Source organism: Aphanomyces astaci, assembly GCF_000520075.1.
Source record: "Aphanomyces astaci strain APO3 unplaced genomic scaffold supercont1.14, whole genome shotgun sequence".
In the NCBI taxonomy this organism is placed as follows: domain Eukaryota; phylum Oomycota; class Saprolegniomycetes; order Saprolegniales; family Verrucalvaceae; genus Aphanomyces; species Aphanomyces astaci.
In genome coordinates this window covers 738,128-756,367 of record NW_009798277.1, presented here as the reverse complement: position 1 = coordinate 756,367, position 18,240 = coordinate 738,128, and the positions used below count along the sequence as shown (strand labels likewise).

Sequence of the window (18,240 nt, the reverse complement as noted above, 5' to 3'; positions counted from 1 at the left end):
GTCCCCCAGATGGAACAAATGGTCTAAATTGCGCTGAATGACCGCGTCCGAGTCGAGGTAGATGACCTTGTCGTACCCGCGGGCTTCGAAGATGCGCAACTTGGTCAAGGAACTGACCCACTCGGCATTCGACGGCACACCTGCTTGCTTCCAGTGGGCCACGGGGATGGCGACGATGCCGGCATCGGTGAGGCGTTGAACGATCGCCGCGGGGACGTCGTCGACGACAAGGGTCACGATCGGTATGGACGGTGGGGTTCCCAGTTTGCGAATGTTGTGCGCCATGATCACTGCGTTGCACACCGTCCGAGCATCGGTGGCGTACAGCATGTACGCGAGTCGTGGCTTGCCGCGGTCGTTGCAGAGGACCGACTCGTTGGTCCGTCCGGAATCGAACGACGCGGTGATACAGTCGATGATGATGCGGTTGCTGGTGTTGGTCGGGGTGTCGTGTTGTTGCCGTCGGAAGCGAGTGATCGAGATCGCAGCCACGTCGAACGAGAGAATGGCCAGCCCGCACCCAACACACAAGAGAAGGGCGGCCAAGTACTTGACACTGATGGTATGCCGCATGGAGCGTTTGGTCGTCGCAAGGGATGGTGGCGGTTGGGTGAAGGTGGGGTCAGTCATGGCGTATTCCATGGAAACTCCACGGACCTGTGGACCAGCATATCTCTTTTTTCGAACAAGGAAAAGTACAGATAAAGCCAAAATAGCATTCCAAGAGTGAACTAGCTCCATGGGGCATGGAAGTAGTTGAGCGAAAAGGATCCTTTAGGCCCAGGACATCGTAAAGTGTCGAGCGGTCACATGTGTGCCATGTGATCCCGCAATATTCACGAGTGGCGGATTCATATGACAACAACTCTACTCTACTGTACAGATACCCCATGGTGCGGGTATACAAGGTGAACCGTTGCACGTACAGTACTGTAGTACCATGTTGGTACAGTACTACCAGTATTCGGACAGCCGGTGGTCAGTTTGTGTTGATATGGGGAGGCGATGGGCATGGGAGAAGATGACTGCCTGGTTGTTGGGCAATATGTACTGTACAGTGGCGAGTGATTGGGTGTATTGCCCTCTTGAAGGAATGGTGCTATTAGCAACCCAGATACGTTTCTGGAGTCCAACGATGTAGCCACTCCAACACGAGTGCAGTAGGCACAGCGGCGACAAAGACATTTGGAGTTTGTGAAATATTGCAACCTGTTGGTCAGTATGCTACAGTCATGTCCAGGATTGACTGAGGAACCAAGTTGGAACTAATCAACCCGGCTGTGTTGAGAAAGGTATCATTGCTGTGGAGGGGGAGGCTGCGTTCCATTTCCGAGTCGGCTACCTGGCGTCGTGCGCAGAGCGTGACACGTATCAAGTGGCCATTGGCTGGATCACCCCCTACGACGTGTCCGAGCCATTCGTTTCCGTGGTACTTACCGCCATGATTTTTTAATCCCCCAATCGTTGCCCACCACAATATTAGCGTCAGTTGTGCATCATCTGCTTCGTAGTGGATCAAGTGAATACAAAAGCAAACAACTCAATGACGATATAGTTTTGATGGATATATTAACGCAACCACGACGCGCACAACGTGTCCTCTTGTTGCCAATACCGGGCAAAGAGGTCATAAAACAGAGGTTCGTACGCTTGGTCCATGTCGCTTAGGATGGATCTGGGCGTTTGCCAGGGTTTACCGACCCCCAGTCCAGGCGAAAAGTGATACACATAGGTGTTAGCCATCCGATCCTCTTTTGTCTTGAACGACCATGTGACGTCGTCATTCAAAGTATATGAGAGCACGACGTAATGGTTCGGGAGGTAGCCGCAGTCTAGCCGAAACAAATCGTTGAGCACGTCCATGTCAAAGTAATTGGGCCGCGGGGGGGTCTCCAGTGCAGCTGCAAGGGCCGCCACGACGTCGTTGGACGGCGAAAACACGAGCAACGTAGAACCAAACGCGTATTGTTGGCTGATGTAGTACGCGTGCGGGGCCCATAAGATGGCGTCCCCCAGATGAAACAAATGGTCCAAGTTGCGCTGGACCCACGCGTCCGAGTCGAGGTAGATGACCTTGTCGTACCCGCGCTCTTCAAAGATACGCAGCTTGGTCAACGAGTTCGCGTACTCGTGGCTCAAATGCACCCGAGATTGCTGCCACGGTTCTACCACCTCGACGACAAAGTTGCTGGATGGGTCCATGAGTTGCTTAGCAATGCCTGGAGCCACGTCGCTGGCGACGAGCGTGACGATTGGGATGGTCACGGGCGTCCCCGTCGCACGAATGTTGCGCGCCATGATCAGAGCATTGCACACGGCGCGCGAATCGGTGGCGTACAACATGTACGCTAAACGACGGGATTGGGAGAAAGTTGTTGCGGTAATTGCAACGGGTGTGGGGAATGGGGTTGTGGACGCGGTGGGGGCGGAAGATTCACCTGTGCGGGCACCAGTGACATCGAAAGGACGGTCAGAGTTACGGGGGGAAGCAGCCGTGTGGTTCGGATCGGTCGGAATGGTTCTGCTACCGTTAGAGAATTCGGGGGGGTTGGTGGAGTTGTCAGTAGAGGGGCCCGTGTTGTTGGCTTTGACAAGGGTCGATGAAGTTACAATGGACAAGTGAGAGGTGGTAGCTACGGTGGCTCGCCGCATTTTGGATACCAGCGACGAGTCCAAACATATTACCCCCACGATAACCAACACGAGTAACGTGACCAGTCCCATGTACTTGCGGCGGTGACTGCCACCTCCGTCGACGCCCCCTTCCATATTGAGACTTACAACAAACAAACGACAATAGGGTAGATTGGTATCTGGACGTCATGGCTATATATATATACTTCGAAGTATATATATAGACATGAGTGTACAGTACCAGTTTCTCAAGGGCGATACAGTATACACTAGCCGCACATGTGAACGAAACCCCCTTGTCGCCCTCATTACAGTGCTGGAGATAAGTATAGCACAATAAGTGTTCTGTGCAGAACTCGTAAAGCAGAGAGTCCCGTGTATTCAAACCATGTTCACATGACTTGAACAAGTTAAGATTAGTCAGGATTCATTGTCTTTAGTGAATGGGCATTATCACTTGACAGAGATATACCAATTTTGGCAGACTACATACTGGCGATAAATATAGAACGTTCGACTTCAAAACTGAAAAAATTCAACCATGTATCCAACATCAAACAACCCGATGCCATGTACCGGTAGTAAACATCATGATCGATCTATCCACATGGTATTTCTCGAGTGTCATATTCGCTTATTCTCTACTCTACATGCGATGCTGACGACGCCATCAACGCCCGTGCAGCGTGCAGTTCCTGGCGCAACACTCGAAATGTGTGCACGTCCAGATCAAACGCAATGGTTTTTTCAGGCTGGCCCAGAGTCAGTTGGATGCTCGGAGCGGCTAGCTCCGTGGCTGCTTCCGTCGCCAACGTGTACGACAGCTCCCATTTGCAAGGTACCGCCGATGATGCTGGTGCCTACAAAAGGTTGAGTATTTCGTACATGACATGTATGGCAAGACCAGGTGGTTGTGCAGTTGCAAGTGGCGGCGCAGCGTTTGCTGATGGAGGTGAAATACCGAGGCTAATGTGCCAGCCACACCCGAAGGCAATCCTAGTACAGCACTGCTCAATGTGTTGTGGTTGGGGGAGGAGTTGTACCTAGTTGCTGGACTTCAGACAGAAGCACGCCTTCCTGGACGTTGTACTTGGCCGCGTGGACGAGAATCCACTTGATCGACACGAGAATGGCCTGCACATCACACACATCATTATCGCCTCCTATGCGACGTATGTCCATCCTTCTACCTTGGCATCGACTTCGCCAACGGCCGCAATAAGATGGTCCAAGACCTACACGTGATGAGTCCCAGGAGAAAGTTACGTAAGAAAGTGCAACGCACCTCGTCATATGAGGCGGCTTTCACGATTGCAGACACGATGGCGCCAGTCACGACATCCAAATCCACTCCATTCTGCACCTACTCAAACAGCATCATGGCGGCGACGTCCTGGCGCCGTGTGCGCGTACCGATTGCGCAATGCATGGAATCTCGGCCAAAAGCCATGCAGGAGGCTCCAAGTCACCACAGAAACGGAATTTCTACGACACAGGCGTCACACATGTCGTCTACGTTCGTTCCATATCCGCACCATGATGGGGAGGTTCAATTGTCTCCAGAAATCTTCCACTAAACTACCAATCGGATTCATTCTTGTGTATGATTGGATATAAAGCAAATTAATTCCATTCATACTCTAACTGGATTGGCTATAATATCCTACTAGTACAATTTTTGCAGCCGAAAAAAAAATCTCACGAACCCATGGCGTTCCGCTAAAATAGAGGTCTTAACTGTAACCAAAAAGTAACAACAAATCGAAACGTGAACAAGCAAGTAACAGCGTATTGGAAACTAGACTACATTTACTCAGTGAACCATCCAACTGAGATCTTGGTTTTGATTCTGCCAACGAAGCCTGAACATAACCACAACTACTAACTACTACGACTGAATCCACTTGCAATACTTGTCTTCGTGGACCCAATAGAGGTAAAACAGGTCGTAAAAAAGCGGATGGAAGGCTGGGTTTCGCGTCTCTAGCATCGACTTTGATACATGCCACGGCTTGGCGAGGTCGCTTCCCCTCGAGTAATGATGCACGTACGTTTTGTTGATGCGTTCTTGTTTGTCTTTGAACGCCCACACGAGGTCTTCGTTCAGCGATGGCGTGAGCACAACGTAGTGGCTGGGGAGGTACCCGCAACTGAGTCGCCACAGGTCGTTGAGCACGTCCATGTCGTAGTAGTTTGGTCGGGGGGGGGTCTCTAGCGCATGCTGCAACTTGGCAAACGCGGCGTCGGAGGGCGTGACGACGAGGAGCGTCGTGCCAAATGCATACTGCTCGCCAATATAATACGCGTGCGGGGCCCACAAGATGGCGTCCCCCAGATGAAACAAATGGTCCAAGTTGCGCTGAATGACCGCGTCCGAATCAAGGTAGACGACTTTGTCGTATCCCCGCTGTTCAAAGATGCGCAGTTTGGTCAGCGACATGGCGTATTCGTCCGAGATGTGAACCAGCGGCTGCTGCCACGGCTCCACGGGGACGACCACGGCCCCTGCCTCTTGGAGGTACAAAGTGTACTGTGGAGGTAATGACGATGAAACGAGGGTCACGATTGGAATGGAGAGCGGTGTGCCGAGATGGCGAATGTTGTGTACCATTATGACGGCGTTGCATACGGTGCGGGCGTCCGTGGCGTAGAGCATGTACGCCACTCGGGGAGTTGCGAGGGGTGGCGGGGTCGAAGCTGTCGTCGTCGTCGTAGAAGGAGGAGCCACAATAGCAGCCAAGACCACGTCGCCAGCAATAGTGGAGTTGACAGTAAGGAATGAAGGTGTGGATGGTAGTACTGGGTGCGTGTGGTTGAGCGGGGGAGAAGGGCACTTGAACGATACCTGCAAGATGTCCACAAATCGAACGTCCAATACCACAAGTAACACGCTACAAGACACTAGCAGCCCCACCGCGCATGCAATGGCTCGCTGGTTCCATCGTCGAGGGCGGCTCACCATCCTCGAAACTTGGATTGTGCGGTGGTTGTAATGTAACCGAACGTGAAACTGGAAAAGGGTGTAACCGATCACCGTTTCGGTCGCTGGAAAACGAAAGCGAGTGAGACGAGGCTTTGAAACACTTGAAAAGGTGAAACAAATATAGCTAAGAAAGTGTCCTAGACGCCGAACGTGTACAACGAGTATTAACACTACAGTATGTGGAAATAATGTGCTGGCAGCTTCGACTTTGGATGTAACGATACGACCTAACCAATATACAGTATTACTTCGAAGTATATCTTTGCTCGACGCATCATGCTGTGGTGGTACTTAGTGATGCGGCTTGCGTGGCAAACCTACACACTCATAAGCCACCCTTTTCGGATATAGTTTTCAACTTGCATACATGTACATGTATATTCAGTCTCTAAGATCCTTGACTTACGCATTCAACGACGTTTCAATCGAAGCAAACGGAAACTCCGAGAACGACCGCACGTCAAACGCTGGGCTGTAGTTGGTGTCATTCCCAAAACACCTGCAAAAAATGAACCACGTTTCACAAAATGACTGAGGTTTTTGATGGCACCTAAAGTTCTGGAACGCTTCACCACCGTGCGCAAATCGAACGACATAGTCGACGGTCGCCACACCTCCGTTAAAGTCTTGAATATGCCCCCCTATCACATAGTATATTGAAAAGTCAACAAGGTCAAAACACACAAAGTAGGGGGATGGGGGGGGGGGTACGTACAGAGCAGGGGGGCTTGAACAGCTCCCGTCAACTTAAACGTATTGCGGTGCAAAAACAGAATGTGGCCGTCGGGGTCGTGCTGGACCATGCTATGGCCACAAAATAGGTCGAATCTACATATAGAATCGAATCAAATATTTCTAGTTATAAATAGTAAGTGCTCTTTCGCTTACTGGTGGTGCTTGAGTCCAGCGGAGCCAGGTGGTTTTTGAATCATGTGAAACGGACGATGGGCTTGCATCCTGTATTTATTCAGGATTAGAAATAATATTTTGATATGGAGGGGTATATATATATATATTGTTATCCAAGCAATGGAGGGGGGTTCATGTATCTGTACCAAGCAAGTCGAAATAGGTCCTTGTCCCCCCATATTAAATCCATGTCGTGGATCACTCGAGGCAGCCGAAACGCCATCCGCATGAGGACACGTAACGGAGTCGCACTTTTCTACGCACCATGTAAACGTGATATGGTACGACCTGAAAGTGAAATATTATAATATATATATTTATATTTGACATATAGTTTTATTTACATATATTTGGCATGCACTATGGTAAGTGATATATATATATATATATATATTATTTATATATTTGGTATGTACCTGACGGTCGATCAAGAGTTGGCCCGATTCCTGTTCAAACATATCGATAAAGGGTACGCCGAGGACTTCCCATAGCAAACTGCGCTCGTGCACCCCAAAGAGTGTGTTATTTGGCTGCCAGTAGTCTGGCCAAAACATGGCGCCTGTGCATTATGTATATCAAGATAACGTTATGCTTATTTATATATTTGTCAAGATTTTGTATACTACTAATAGAACATAGCAATCACATTCTTTATTTGCGTATAGAACGAACCTGTGGTAGTAAATTCCGGCAGGGAAAACAAGTAGGTCGGGTCGCGGACGGCAAAGTTGTCTGCATCGAGAAACAAAACCTGGTCGAATACACTAGAATGTCCACAATTGTTAGTTACTTCGTATTTAGGATATCATATCACCATGCTATGGGGATTGGTTACCTGTGGTAAATCGCATAAGGCTTGACAAAGAATCTGCGCGCAAGCGGGTCTTCGACATATCGGACCATGCAATTGAACTATTTTTCAACCACGACACTGACGTAAACAAGAAGTTATGAAACGACGGTAATATGTAGGTACGTTTGTGGTTAGGGCGCGCAGCACCGGGTCGCTCGCCACGACTTCTTCTTGCACGATCCAAATTTCAATCGGAAGGAGGCATCCCACTGCTCGGAGCTACACCATTGCCGTCAGTGTGTATAAAAATATGCACCCGCCTGCCATATCGATTTCGAGATAACGAATACGGTAGATGCTGCATTTGTCATTGTCAAACCAAGCAAAGCAAACACTGACCTGTCGGATGGCGGCATACCCACTGGCTAGCGCTTGGGGGTATAAGCTCATGACGATGCCTCGCATTGTGTTCCACCCGCGAAGGTTTTGCGCCTGGACGGACGGGGTGTGGGAGTACACGTACGTCGTTGTGTCCACCGCATACTCCCAAATGTCCCTAATATCGTAATATAATATCCAAAAATATAAAAATATGGAGTGATGAAGTAATTATGAATGGGTCGGTTGTCGTCTTGATAATGTGATGGTGTTGTTTTGTACCCAGCTTGGATGCACCGAAATGGCACTCGAATGCCGTCGCACTGTGTGTACAGTCTTCGAATGGCCCCAGTTTGTTTGTGTTGGATTTCACAATACCCTGGGCTTCCTACATAGTAGTAGCATCACCACACATGCAAGTTACATTGCACAAGTCGCATAAAACGCGCTTAAATAAAGCTAGGAGCATCGAGTCAAGAGCTATCTATCTACATGACAACGTTAAGTTACCTGGGGAAATAGTGGCGAAACAATCGTGGGATGGCAACTCGTCCACTGGGGGGGCATCAAGAGCACAACTGCCTACGCACCCGCAACCCGACACAACGTTAGGACGAGAACTAGTACTAGTAGTACACTACGCAGTTGTTAGTAGTACTAGGGTTTTCAGTGTCGTCGTACTAGTGTCGCGCCACCCCACACATGTGTACTCTGCCCGTTTGAACGTTTGGCGCCATTCTGGCAAGGCAAAGCCAGGGGTGGTGGCGGGCGTCGAAGGGGGCACGACCTGTGAAAGGAAACATTTGGTTGAACTCCATGGTGTATATATAGGACAAGGTGAGGTGACTGACCGCATGAGCGACTGCACGAGGGTGGTCGACGAGAAGCTGCGTGAGACGATGGAGGCGCCACGCTAGTGCCAGGGACACCGCCAAGAGCGTCACCACGGCCACGCCTAACGCCGGCACCAGTGGCACTTTCATATGCAATTGGCTTACTTGAGGTTGCGCCAGCCGTTTCATCCGAACTGAAAGACGTTATTAAGTGGTCAAATTAGCACGAAAGTGCAAGGCCATTCTTGTTTTACTGGAGCTTTGTTCTTCTTCAGTGCCGTTATGGCAGTGCTGTATGTGTAAACCTTTGTTGACTCAAACTAGCAGCAGTGGAGTTGTCAACGGTTTCCATTTGTGGAGCAGCAAATTGATATTGCATGTCGAGGGTGTTAGCATAAGGACTCTGCCGTAGACTGCCACGATAAGCTCGTCAAGTTGACAAGTGAACCGCCGCACACACTTATAGGACGTGAATTCCACCATCCATCGCAGCCATCCTCGCGTGTTTTCATCTGGTTGCTGTGGTCACGTCGAAAATGCAGCCATCATAGTCAGCAAATGCACTGCAGCTGTACTATTAATAGTACAATATTAATGTGGAGGTTACACTACTTGCCATACAGTGCCATGGCCATAAAGTAGTCGTTGAGAACTGCCAAGTCGAGATTGTCGCGGGGAAATCGCTGGGCTGTGTATTCGCCGCGCTCGAATTCCCACTTGTTAAAGTAGCCAGGGTATTGGTCACCTAGAAGCCCACATATGGGTACAAAAAAATAGCACACCAACGAGTACAAGACAAACCAACTAACTACCTGGCCAGCAGTGGCTATGGTACACGTTGATTGTCTTTTCAATGCTGTTGCAGTTGATGTCCAAACTCTCAGAATTGACCCACACGTTGTCCTTGGGTATAAAATGATTCACGACCAATTCCCCGGCATACATGGAGGTCACGCCAATGTGCCACCTTGGAAACCCTTGGTCAACGTTATACTTGGGACTGTCGAGAATGAACTTGGCCACTTCGAGCATCTTGGGCACCATACTGAGTACTGTCTACACAAAACAAAGTGGCTCAATCCGCCACCCATCATGGACTTGCAGCTGGGGTAGGACTTTGTACCGACGTGTTGCCAAACCAGGTCGACCCGACGTTATACAGGCCTTGGTGGGTCATGTGGAGATCTATTGCAAGCTCTTGGATGCGCGATTTCGTGTACTCTTCAACCATGTACCCGCCTCGCCCGACCACAAATTGCCGAGGTCGGAACGTCAGGAACGCCGGCGTAATTACCACGTCCGTGTCGGTGCGCAGCAGTCGGTCGTACGACATAAGCAGTGGTTGAAACGCTGGCTCGGCCAGAAACGACAAGCTAAACATAAAGCTGTACCGGTGCCAGTAGGCGTCTGCCGATGGTGTGTGCTCGACGATGTAGCATCGGTCGTGGGAGGGGGGAGACGATTGGGTCGAGGGCAGTAGCGACGGGTCACCGAGTCGAACACACGACGGTGGCAGCCGAGCAACCACGTTTCGATGAGCAAAGACGAGCAAGTCGGTCCGACCTCGGAGTTGGCGGGGCACTTGCCCAATGGCAAACTGCCATGATGACCACAGCATGTGCTGCGCTTGGTCGATAAACTTGACATGACCGTCGGGGACGAAGGTGACGATGGCCACGCTCTCGTACAGGGGGACGGGTGTGGTCATGTTGTTGTCTATTGTTTCCAGCGCAAATGTGGACGGAGCTGTACCGGTACTTGTCGTGGTTTGAACGGCAGAGGTCGAAAGGACGTTGGTTGCGTTACGAGTTGATGTCGGTTCAACAGGGAAAATGGGAACGACTGATGGGATCACAGTGATTCTTGGCACTGGCGTAGTAGCAATGGCCGAGGTTGTGGGTGGTGGAATGGATGGAGAAGCACGAAGATCCGTCTCCGCGGCTTCGTTCCGCAAGCTACCGACGGCAGCAACCACTCCGATGATCGCTGGACCAGAAAGCGCGGGAGTAGGGGCCGACGTCTGGGGGACTCGCAGCACTTGCCACTCCACGCCAATGGTGTTGAAGCACAACAAAAGCAAGGCCATGACACCCACAAACGCTGCAGCTTGGCCGCGGCGGCGACGACTGCCGATACCCATTCGCAATCGAAGTACGACACGATCCAGCAGTTACTCACCTCGACTTCAATATGTAACGGCTGCCCTTTTTACAACAGTTACTACTTCGTACTACTACGTAGTAGTAGTACTACGAAGTAGAAACTGTTTTAAAAAGGGCAGAATATCTACGTAGTACTAGTAGTACTATGTATTAATAATATTTTTAATAGTTTTTATATTAACGTGTCCGACCATTGATGGGCCAACTTTTCTTCATTTTTAATCTCAATTATTTCGGTTGTTTTTTGTTTTCCGAGTGGGAATGATACATTTTCGGATAGGTAATGATGAGTACTTTATGAATAACTCGAAGGATATAGATTTAAACAGTTTAGGAATGTACAGGATTTTTTTGAAGTCGAGCACTTTACACATTCGACCATTGATGGGCCAACTTTTATACTTGAACTAATTATGAAGAATCCAGGTGTCAGTTTTTTTTCATCCAGCGAGAAATTACAATTAATAGAGGTTTACCAAATCTGAACAGGTATCACGTATTGGAATCTCAGTTGGAAAATAACATTTTCAATGTTATTGGCACACGTGGAATAATGTACACCTCATATTGTAACTCGTTTGTGCAATATAGCTCGTTTGTACAAACGTTTGTGCAAACGTTGGTGAGCATGCGCAAAACCCCGTTGTACGATACTTGGACAACCTGGTTTGTGTGTCATTCAGCAATATTCCTTCTGGTGTCCATTGCGGGTGTCAGCGGCATAAGTTTCGTCACCACCAAGTGTGCCTGCGTCCGTTCCGTACCCTCACACTGTAAAACTCCTCTACAACGGGAGTAGGTTGGGTCAGGGCAAAGGTTAACCAGTGAAGATTATTCTTCGAGGTGGGCACGGTGCCTAAGGAATCTGAATATAGCATAAATCATAACAGTTAGTATAACGTTAACCAAAAAAAAGTATCTTTTTCTTGTATCTTTTAACTTCGAACAATAACAACATTTAGCATAAACAATAATAACATTTAATTTATTAACTGCCCTTACCACTAACCGTCACGGCTTCCTTGAAAGATGTTTGTATTTCGATGACGCCGGGGTCAGCTTTTGCCGAATGCTTCCGAAGCGTCCGCGATGGAACGCCATAGGCCTCCGCAGCAGTTGATGCCGTGTGTACTTGCTTAACACATCGTGGACGGCCTTGTCCATGGTGACCTGCGTTCTTGGCGGCATTTCGTCGGTTCATAAATTGAAGAACCTTTAATATGTAATATTTTCCCCTCCATTTATTCATGCAGGTTAAATTTGTCGAGAGGTTGCCTTTTGTCCAATCAGAGTAGATTGGCGTTTTAATTGGATGAAATAAGTCGGCCCATCAATGGTCGTTCGGCCCATCAATGGTCGTTCGGCCCATCAATGGTCGGACACGTTAACGTAACGTTAGGGCATTAGTCATCGGCTAAGACGTCAGTCTTCAGCACTGTTGGGAGTTAATAGAATGCCCGAAAACATCTTATTGGTCATAATATAGTTCTTCAAGAATTAGTGCCCCTGATAAATTCTATCAGAAATCCATACTGTAACAATAATACCCATTCTAAACACATACTCCTTTGATAGCTAATATGATGACAGTGCATCCCACGGTATACCTTATGGATCAGTCAGTACCCATGATTTTGCCTTATCGAGTTGTACCCAAATTGCTGTATGGTGTCAATAAAGTACGATTTGGTGCTGTACCCAAGTCGCTTTATATTGGTCAAAACAATCCAATTATCGCGTACTAGCCAATTAAACAAGTCAAAGTAGACGAAGTAACCAATCCGAACGCACTGGAAAGAAATCAGACCATCGTATCCATTTCGATCAGATTTTACTGACATTTTTGGGGGTACAGATCCATAAGGTATACGGTAGAGTTTGGAGAATTCATATCAATACATTACACAAGTCTAAAACGTGCGCCGATAACTGGTGCCCTACAAAAAACGCTACTTTTGAAAATCCGTACGCACGTGTTTACTATTTAAATTGATATCCTTTGGACCTCAATTGATGAGCTGAATCTTGCGGATATTTTGATATAAGTATCACTTCAATATGTCAACGAGAAATCGGAGAACTAAGTAAGCAAAGAGCGACGCTGATGACTGGTGCCCCACGTTATTAATACTATGCACAGTATACGAATTGCAGTAAAGTTACAAAATCTGTGGCTCGTTCCTATTACAATACGTATCCACGGTAGCCAGATTGTTTCCATGCATTTTTATAATAATGCATCGACGTGGCATCTGTATTTGTGTTTTTCCTGTACGCAATGCATTACTGTATCTGTATCTCAGCGTTCTTGCGTACGGGTCTATATTGCACACATACAGCATGCTCTAGGCTCCGTACAGCACCATGGCCATAAAGTAGTCGTTGATCACGGAAATATTGAGCGTTTGCCGCGGGAATTTGTCGACTGTGTATTCGCCGCGCTCGTACGCCCACTTGTTAAAGTACCCGGGATACTGGTCGCCTAGAAAGCCCACAGATGGGTACAAATACCACAACAAGTACAAGACAAACCAACTAACTACCTGGCCAGCAGTGGCTATGATACACGTCTGCTGTCCTTTCGTGTCCGTTGCAGTTGATGTCCAAACTCTCGGAATTAACCCACACATTGTCATTGGGTATAAAGTGATTCACGACCAATTCCCCAGCGTACATGGAGGTTACGCCAGGATGCCATTTGGGGAACCCCATTTCCTCGCCATAGATGGGGCTTTCGAGAATGAACTGGGCGACTTGGAGCATCTTGGGGGTCATTGTCAGGACCAACTAATCAACACCACCACGAACACGACGCGTTATTATCAACTAAAGGCGTATGCATATATATATATATGACAATTGGGTGTGTTTATATAACGACATGAAGAGAATAAAAAAGCGATGAATCCAAAAGTATCAAATAAATGTACAGAAGAAGGAATTGGATCGCCAAGCAGATTTCTGATTGCACTCAACGTCAAATTAGTGTATGACTTCAATTAGTGTGATACCGCACCACGGTTTCCATCCAACATTCAGTATTGTCAAGCTCGACTCGAAATTGGAGTGGGATGGCTCAACAATCAATCGAAAAATGAGCAGCACCAAATCGGCAGACAATCGATCGACCAATCAAAACCCAGATCACTAATCAAGTAGCCAATCAAATCCACTCGTCGACCATTGGTGTGTGACTTCAATTAGTGTGGGCGTCTTTAACATACAAACGTCCATATAAAGAATCGATCGATAGATTTGGCAAATCAGCACAAAAGTCAATCAAATTTGGGGTAAAACGACAATACAATGAATGATGAATCGATCATTGGATTTGGCGAGTCAGCACAAAAAAGAGGGTAAATGCACAAGATGTATACCGTCGAGTTGCCAAACCAAGTCGAGCCGACGTTGTACAGGCCTTGGTGGGTCATATTCAAGTCCAATGCAAGCTTGTGGATGCGATGCCTCGTAAAGTCTTCGTCCATGTAACCGCCCCTGCCCACGACGAATTGGGGTGGTCGGAAGCTCAGGAATGCCGGCGTAATCACCACGTCCGAGTCAGAGCGGAGCAGACGGTCGTAGTCCATCAGAAGTGTATGGAAGGCCGGTTCCGCCAAGTACGACAGGCTAAACATGAACGAGTACCGGAACCAGTAGTCGTCGGCAGGAGGCGTTCGTTCAACGACATAGCATTGGTCGGCGACGTGGGTCCGGGTGGCTTCCACCGCGGCGGCGTCCGTGACGTCCAGAAGTGTGCATTCGTCGGGCATTTGACTGATCACGTTGCGGTGCGCGAACAGGATGAGGTCGGTCCGCCCGCGCGACGCTCGGTCCACATGAGACGTTGCATAGCGCCACGAAGACCACAACATGTGATGAGCTTGGTTGATGAACTTGATATGGCCGTCGGGGATGTACGTGACGATCCCTACGCTCTCGAAGGGAGGGTCGCCGCCGGTCGTGGGTATCGTCGGGATCGATGGAACGTGGGGAACGTGGGTACGTGTGGGAAGAAGGACGGCGTTCAGATATGACCATGAGGACTCAGTGGTGTACGCGAAGATGCCAAACAATAGCAGACCGGAAACAGTCAACGCCAGCCGCAGCACGCCACGTCGGCTGTCAGGCGACACCATCGCGGACGACGGTATAGATTGCAATAATGGGTGAACGTCGAAGTTGTTAAAACGTACTTCGATCGATTTGCATATACGTAGTAATCGTCTAAACTTCGTACTTCGAAGTACTACGTAGAAAGTTAGTATATATTACCGGTAGTCCTGTACTGATTATAAATACAGTAAGTACTATGAAAGAATATGTAATTCGGTGCTTAGATCCGCGCTCTCGTACGGCCGCGCTAGCGCAGATGGCCTCCCGGGAGCTCGGGGCGAACTGCAAGGCTTTTCATCCCTCAAGTCATCCAAGGACTTGTCGATGACTGACTTGTGGATAGCATGTGGATGAAGTGACGTATACTACTGTAGTCAAAGTAATATCTAGTGCGATAAGATAATATAATTGTTGGAGTTATAATTAGTTTAACGTTATCAGCTCCCTGATTCTTGGTTGTTGGAGTACAGTATTAGAGCCATTTGGAAGCCCACAGGCTACGAACTGTAACAATACAGCTGTGCTATTGTATCTGATTTTACAAGAAAGATCCATGAGAATATAGATACTAGTATACTAGTATCGTGTCACGAGATGGCAACTTACCAGCCCTCTCCTGTGTCTCCCGTCCTGCGCCCCTCCTGCCTCTGGCACCAGTGGTTCTCCACCAATCACAGGCATGCATAAGCTTGTTATTGGTCTAGCTGCTCACTTCTTGTCCCTGCTTTGTGAGCCCACGTCTTCCTCTTTGTGTTTATTATGGCCGGGACGCTTGGCCTAGCGTCCCTGTTTAGGCCCCGAGGTTACCTTCCTCGACCCCTTTTCTACATGCCTTTGGCATCCACCTCTTTTCCCTCCACTTGACATATCGGATCTTAGATCAATTGACTGTGAGTTTGGATTACATGTAACGTTATCATTTGTTTTATGACATTCCTCCGCGAGGGCCGATACTGTCAGTGAAGAGACTGAAAGAGTAGACGGATGGCAGAGAAGAAAGAAGCACTGGCGCAGGTGTTCCGGGGTTGTCAAGCAACGAAACAGATCACTTGTGTAAGAGCCGGTAAAACCAGAAGTGAGATTAGAGGTGGGATTTCAAAGCCCGTTTAACTACTGGTCTATATTCGGGGACGTGATGAGATGTGATTGGATAGATGTACAACGTGGTGGGTTGTGATAGGCCAGATCTTGAGAGTCACCGTCCGTTTTGTGAGTGTTTTATGCGCCCATGATGGGTAGGAGACTGAGACGGATAGACTACACCACTTCCCGTTCAAGTTGAAATGAATTTCCAGTCAATGTGAAATGAACACGTTCGAAACACGACGATTTTCAAATCAACATGAATTTTCTAACATTCAACTTGAAACATACTTTGTTTCATATATATTCTGGTGTATGATTTGGATAAAGGAGGAAGATGGGTGAGGGAGGGTAGACATGATGATTGAATCACTATTGTATACTGAAGGGTAGTATAATTCATCACCTTATGGTCACTATACTATAGTTGAAGTAAGTTTAACGTTTCATTTTGATGTGAACATTTTTCATGTTGAGATGTGAAACTGCACTTACAGAGGGTTGGCAGAATGCACAACTTGACACTGTCGACCCTGTAGAACCACATGTTATGGAACCGCTTCGACAATTGTAACTTCGCTCAACGCTTCATACCTTGTGCTTCATCCGAGCTTCTTCGAAGTTCGGTCCTCGACTCCCTTGTTATCCGGATTCCCCAGAGGAGGGACGGATAAATCCTTGCGGAAATAATCTGGGGAAGCCGAGGATCGAACCCTCGACCTTTGAGTTATGAACCGATGCACTAACGTTACCACTGAGCTATCCCCCTATCGGATCTTAGAGGTGGCCGTGTTTTTTAGGTTAATTGAGTTTGGATTATGATTTGTTTAACGTTAAGGCATTCCTCCGCGAGGGCTGACACGGCGGGTTTTTTAGGGGGTCGAGGTTCTCTGTAACTGTATCCTAGCGGGTGACAGTACATAACCCGCTCGGATGGTCAAGAACTCCTCAAATGTCCAATCATACTAGAAATCAAAGTTATTTCTTTTTGCGTTTCGACGATAAAAAGCTCGTACTATACAGCTGTAGAATTCCTTAGTCTCAGCTGTATGTCCTTACTGTTAAGCTTAGTACCAACGTTGCCCCATCCTTGTACAGCGGCAGTGCAACAAGAACACGTCGCATGCCAATGCAGTCTCCATGTTCATGCGTGGAACTGTACGCGAAGAAAGAACACCAATACAGCAGCAGAAGCTCAACGCTCGGCGAGTCGTAGCCGTCAGATGCCGCCAGCTGGACCAGCGGGATGCTCCACGTCGGTTCCAGTCACAAGCACGCTGGAAAGCAAGCTGCACCGTGGCATCCAAGCAGGTGGAGCCAATCGTCGTCGAACGCCAAGATCCAGAGACCAGGGGACGGGTCAATGATGCCGTTGTGCAAAAACTCGAACGTCCACTCGCACAAAATCGTCGGCCGGGGGATCGCCGCTAGATGGACGAGCAGTGCGCTGAAGGCAATTCTACCGAAGGCAGCCGGACGAGTGGATGGCCTACACGTCGGACGCACTTACATGTATGCGTGGTGGCTGTTGAGGGGGGCCACCATGTGGCTCAAGGAGGATGCGTCGATGGTGGTGCTGTTGGCAGCTTGCAGGCGCCGATTCGGAGGATGCCAGACGCGTGCAGTTGGGGAAGAGGTCGCTTAGCTGTGTTGAGTGAGCTGGCGTAGTACAGGGTGGGAGATATCCTTGACGCTGGGCTCGTCGCAGGGATGCCTTTGACCCCCGCGCGCATGATGACGACGGACGTGGCCGACAGGGGCGACTCAGCCTTGGAACGCCGCGGTGCTGGACGTCCGACAGGTTGACTCGGCACTTGTGGTAGATGATGTGGAGGGCATCGATGGTTGCGTGGTGCGAGTATAAGAGCGGTTCTGTGGGCGGCTCGTACACGTTGTTCATGGGTGTCGTGCATGCTGTTGTGGGGGGGAGCGACTGTACCGAGATATGTCCGACGTCTTACTGAGCCCACGTCAAATTGAACGACGTACGGGGGGGGCAGTTGGGAGTTATGATATGATTTCTGTTATAATTCACTCCACTTTGTCCACAAACAGCTTAAAACAAGCGGTCCAATTTAAGGTGCACCATTTTAAGCTTAGTCTTTGTATACCCATTTGCATATTTTTTGGGCGGGTAGGTTTAAAACTACCTTTCTAGGTATTGATTGGCTAATTCGTGTGCACCTTAAATTGGACAGCAACAATTTCGATAACGTTATTGGTCATTCCGCTTGATCCTATTTAATCTTGTAAACACTATACTTTACAACGATTAGTATATATGTGGTTTTGCCCAATAATGCAGAAGGGTCAAACGTTTGGATTGGCAGAATATATTCGACATGGCGTGAT

At 48.5% G+C, this 18,240-nt stretch overlaps 7 protein-coding genes across 8 annotated transcripts in view; 1 reads left to right on the top strand and 6 right to left on the bottom strand.

The window, feature by feature from the left end:
- The window catches only part of H257_07044 (hypothetical protein), a gene marked incomplete at its 3' end in the record, with an annotated part of 1,224 nt that extends 562 nt beyond the window's left edge, over positions 1–662 (bottom strand). Inside the window, exon 1 of the mRNA XM_009832462.1 lies at positions 17–662. Coding sequence (XP_009830764.1) covers positions 17–642 — 626 coding nt within the window. The 5' untranslated portion in view covers positions 643–662. The remainder of the gene's footprint in view (positions 1–16) is intronic.
- Positions 663–1,569: 907 nt separating this feature from the next.
- Positions 1,570–2,795, bottom strand: H257_07043 (hypothetical protein; the record flags this gene model as incomplete). Its single annotated transcript, XM_009832461.1, has 1 exon — positions 1,570–2,795. Exon 1 carries the CDS (start codon positions 2,767–2,769, stop codon positions 1,570–1,572), a length of 1,200 nt encoding a protein of 399 aa, XP_009830763.1. The 5' UTR covers positions 2,770–2,795.
- A 447-nt stretch (positions 2,796–3,242) lies between these two features.
- Positions 3,243–4,193, bottom strand: H257_07042. 2 transcript variants are annotated; one of them, XM_009832459.1, is made up of 7 exons: positions 4,170–4,193; positions 4,048–4,119; positions 3,920–3,997; positions 3,825–3,869; positions 3,678–3,768; positions 3,539–3,630; positions 3,243–3,494 (listed from the first exon to the last, which is right to left on the bottom strand). In XM_009832459.1, exons 1-7 carry the CDS (start codon positions 4,170–4,172, stop codon positions 3,276–3,278), a joined length of 600 nt encoding a protein of 199 aa, XP_009830761.1. In that variant the 5' UTR covers positions 4,173–4,193; the 3' UTR covers positions 3,243–3,275. The 2 variants fall into 2 exon arrangements, with proteins under 2 accessions (XP_009830761.1, XP_009830762.1); XM_009832460.1 differs by having other exon boundaries at positions 3,243–3,630.
- Positions 4,194–4,418: 225 nt separating this feature from the next.
- Positions 4,419–8,680, bottom strand: H257_07041 (hypothetical protein; the record flags this gene model as incomplete). Its single annotated transcript, XM_009832458.1, has 16 exons — positions 4,419–5,164; positions 5,243–5,525; positions 6,024–6,116; positions 6,168–6,258; positions 6,333–6,445; positions 6,506–6,574; positions 6,673–6,782; positions 6,943–7,085; positions 7,199–7,290; positions 7,362–7,438; positions 7,503–7,598; positions 7,719–7,875; positions 7,980–8,085; positions 8,208–8,279; positions 8,379–8,484; positions 8,549–8,680. 16 exons carry the CDS (start codon positions 8,678–8,680, stop codon positions 4,523–4,525), a joined length of 2,382 nt encoding a protein of 793 aa, XP_009830760.1. The 3' UTR covers positions 4,419–4,522.
- A 400-nt stretch (positions 8,681–9,080) lies between these two features.
- On the bottom strand, positions 9,081–10,670 carry H257_07040 (hypothetical protein; the record flags this gene model as incomplete). The annotated part of the gene is made up of 3 exons (XM_009832457.1): positions 9,081–9,275; positions 9,343–9,586; positions 9,654–10,670. 3 exons carry the CDS (start codon positions 10,668–10,670, stop codon positions 9,139–9,141), a joined length of 1,398 nt encoding a protein of 465 aa, XP_009830759.1. The 3' UTR covers positions 9,081–9,138.
- A 2,199-nt stretch (positions 10,671–12,869) lies between these two features.
- On the bottom strand, positions 12,870–14,860 carry H257_07039 (hypothetical protein). The gene is made up of 3 exons (XM_009832456.1): positions 14,070–14,860; positions 13,236–13,479; positions 12,870–13,174 (listed from the first exon to the last, which is right to left on the bottom strand). Exons 1-3 carry the CDS (start codon positions 14,826–14,828, stop codon positions 13,038–13,040), a joined length of 1,140 nt encoding a protein of 379 aa, XP_009830758.1. The 5' UTR covers positions 14,829–14,860; the 3' UTR covers positions 12,870–13,037.
- Positions 14,861–16,880: 2,020 nt separating this feature from the next.
- Positions 16,881–17,566, top strand: H257_07038 (hypothetical protein). The gene has a single exon (XM_009832455.1). It carries the CDS (start codon positions 17,135–17,137, stop codon positions 17,531–17,533), a length of 399 nt encoding a protein of 132 aa, XP_009830757.1. The 5' UTR covers positions 16,881–17,134; the 3' UTR covers positions 17,534–17,566.
- Positions 17,567–18,240: the final 674 nt, after the last annotated feature.

What these genes read in the sequence shown, in the direction of transcription:
- H257_07042 (XM_009832459.1), bottom strand. An exon ending in TTCCATGCATTGCGCAATCG is followed by an intron (nt 3,998 to 4,047) that starts GTACGCGCACAC and finishes CTGTTTGAGTAG; the next exon opens with GTGCAGAATGGAGTGGATTT. An exon ending in AAGCCGCCTCATATGACGAG is followed by an intron (nt 3,870 to 3,919) that starts GTGCGTTGCACT and finishes CATCACGTGTAG; the next exon opens with GTCTTGGACCATCTTATTGC.
- H257_07039 (XM_009832456.1), bottom strand. Translation starts at nt 14,828, where the DNA reads ATGGTGTCGCCTGACAGCCGACGTGGCGTGCTGCGGCTGGCGTTGACT. An exon ending in CTTGGTTTGGCAACTCGACG is followed by an intron (nt 13,480 to 14,069) that starts GTATACATCTTG and finishes GGTGTTGATTAG; the next exon opens with TTGGTCCTGACAATGACCCC. An exon ending in TCATAGCCACTGCTGGCCAG is followed by an intron (nt 13,175 to 13,235) that starts GTAGTTAGTTGG and finishes TGGGCTTTCTAG; the next exon opens with GCGACCAGTATCCCGGGTAC.
- H257_07038 (XM_009832455.1), top strand. Translation starts at nt 17,135, where the DNA reads ATGCTCCACGTCGGTTCCAGTCACAAGCACGCTGGAAAGCAAGCTGCA.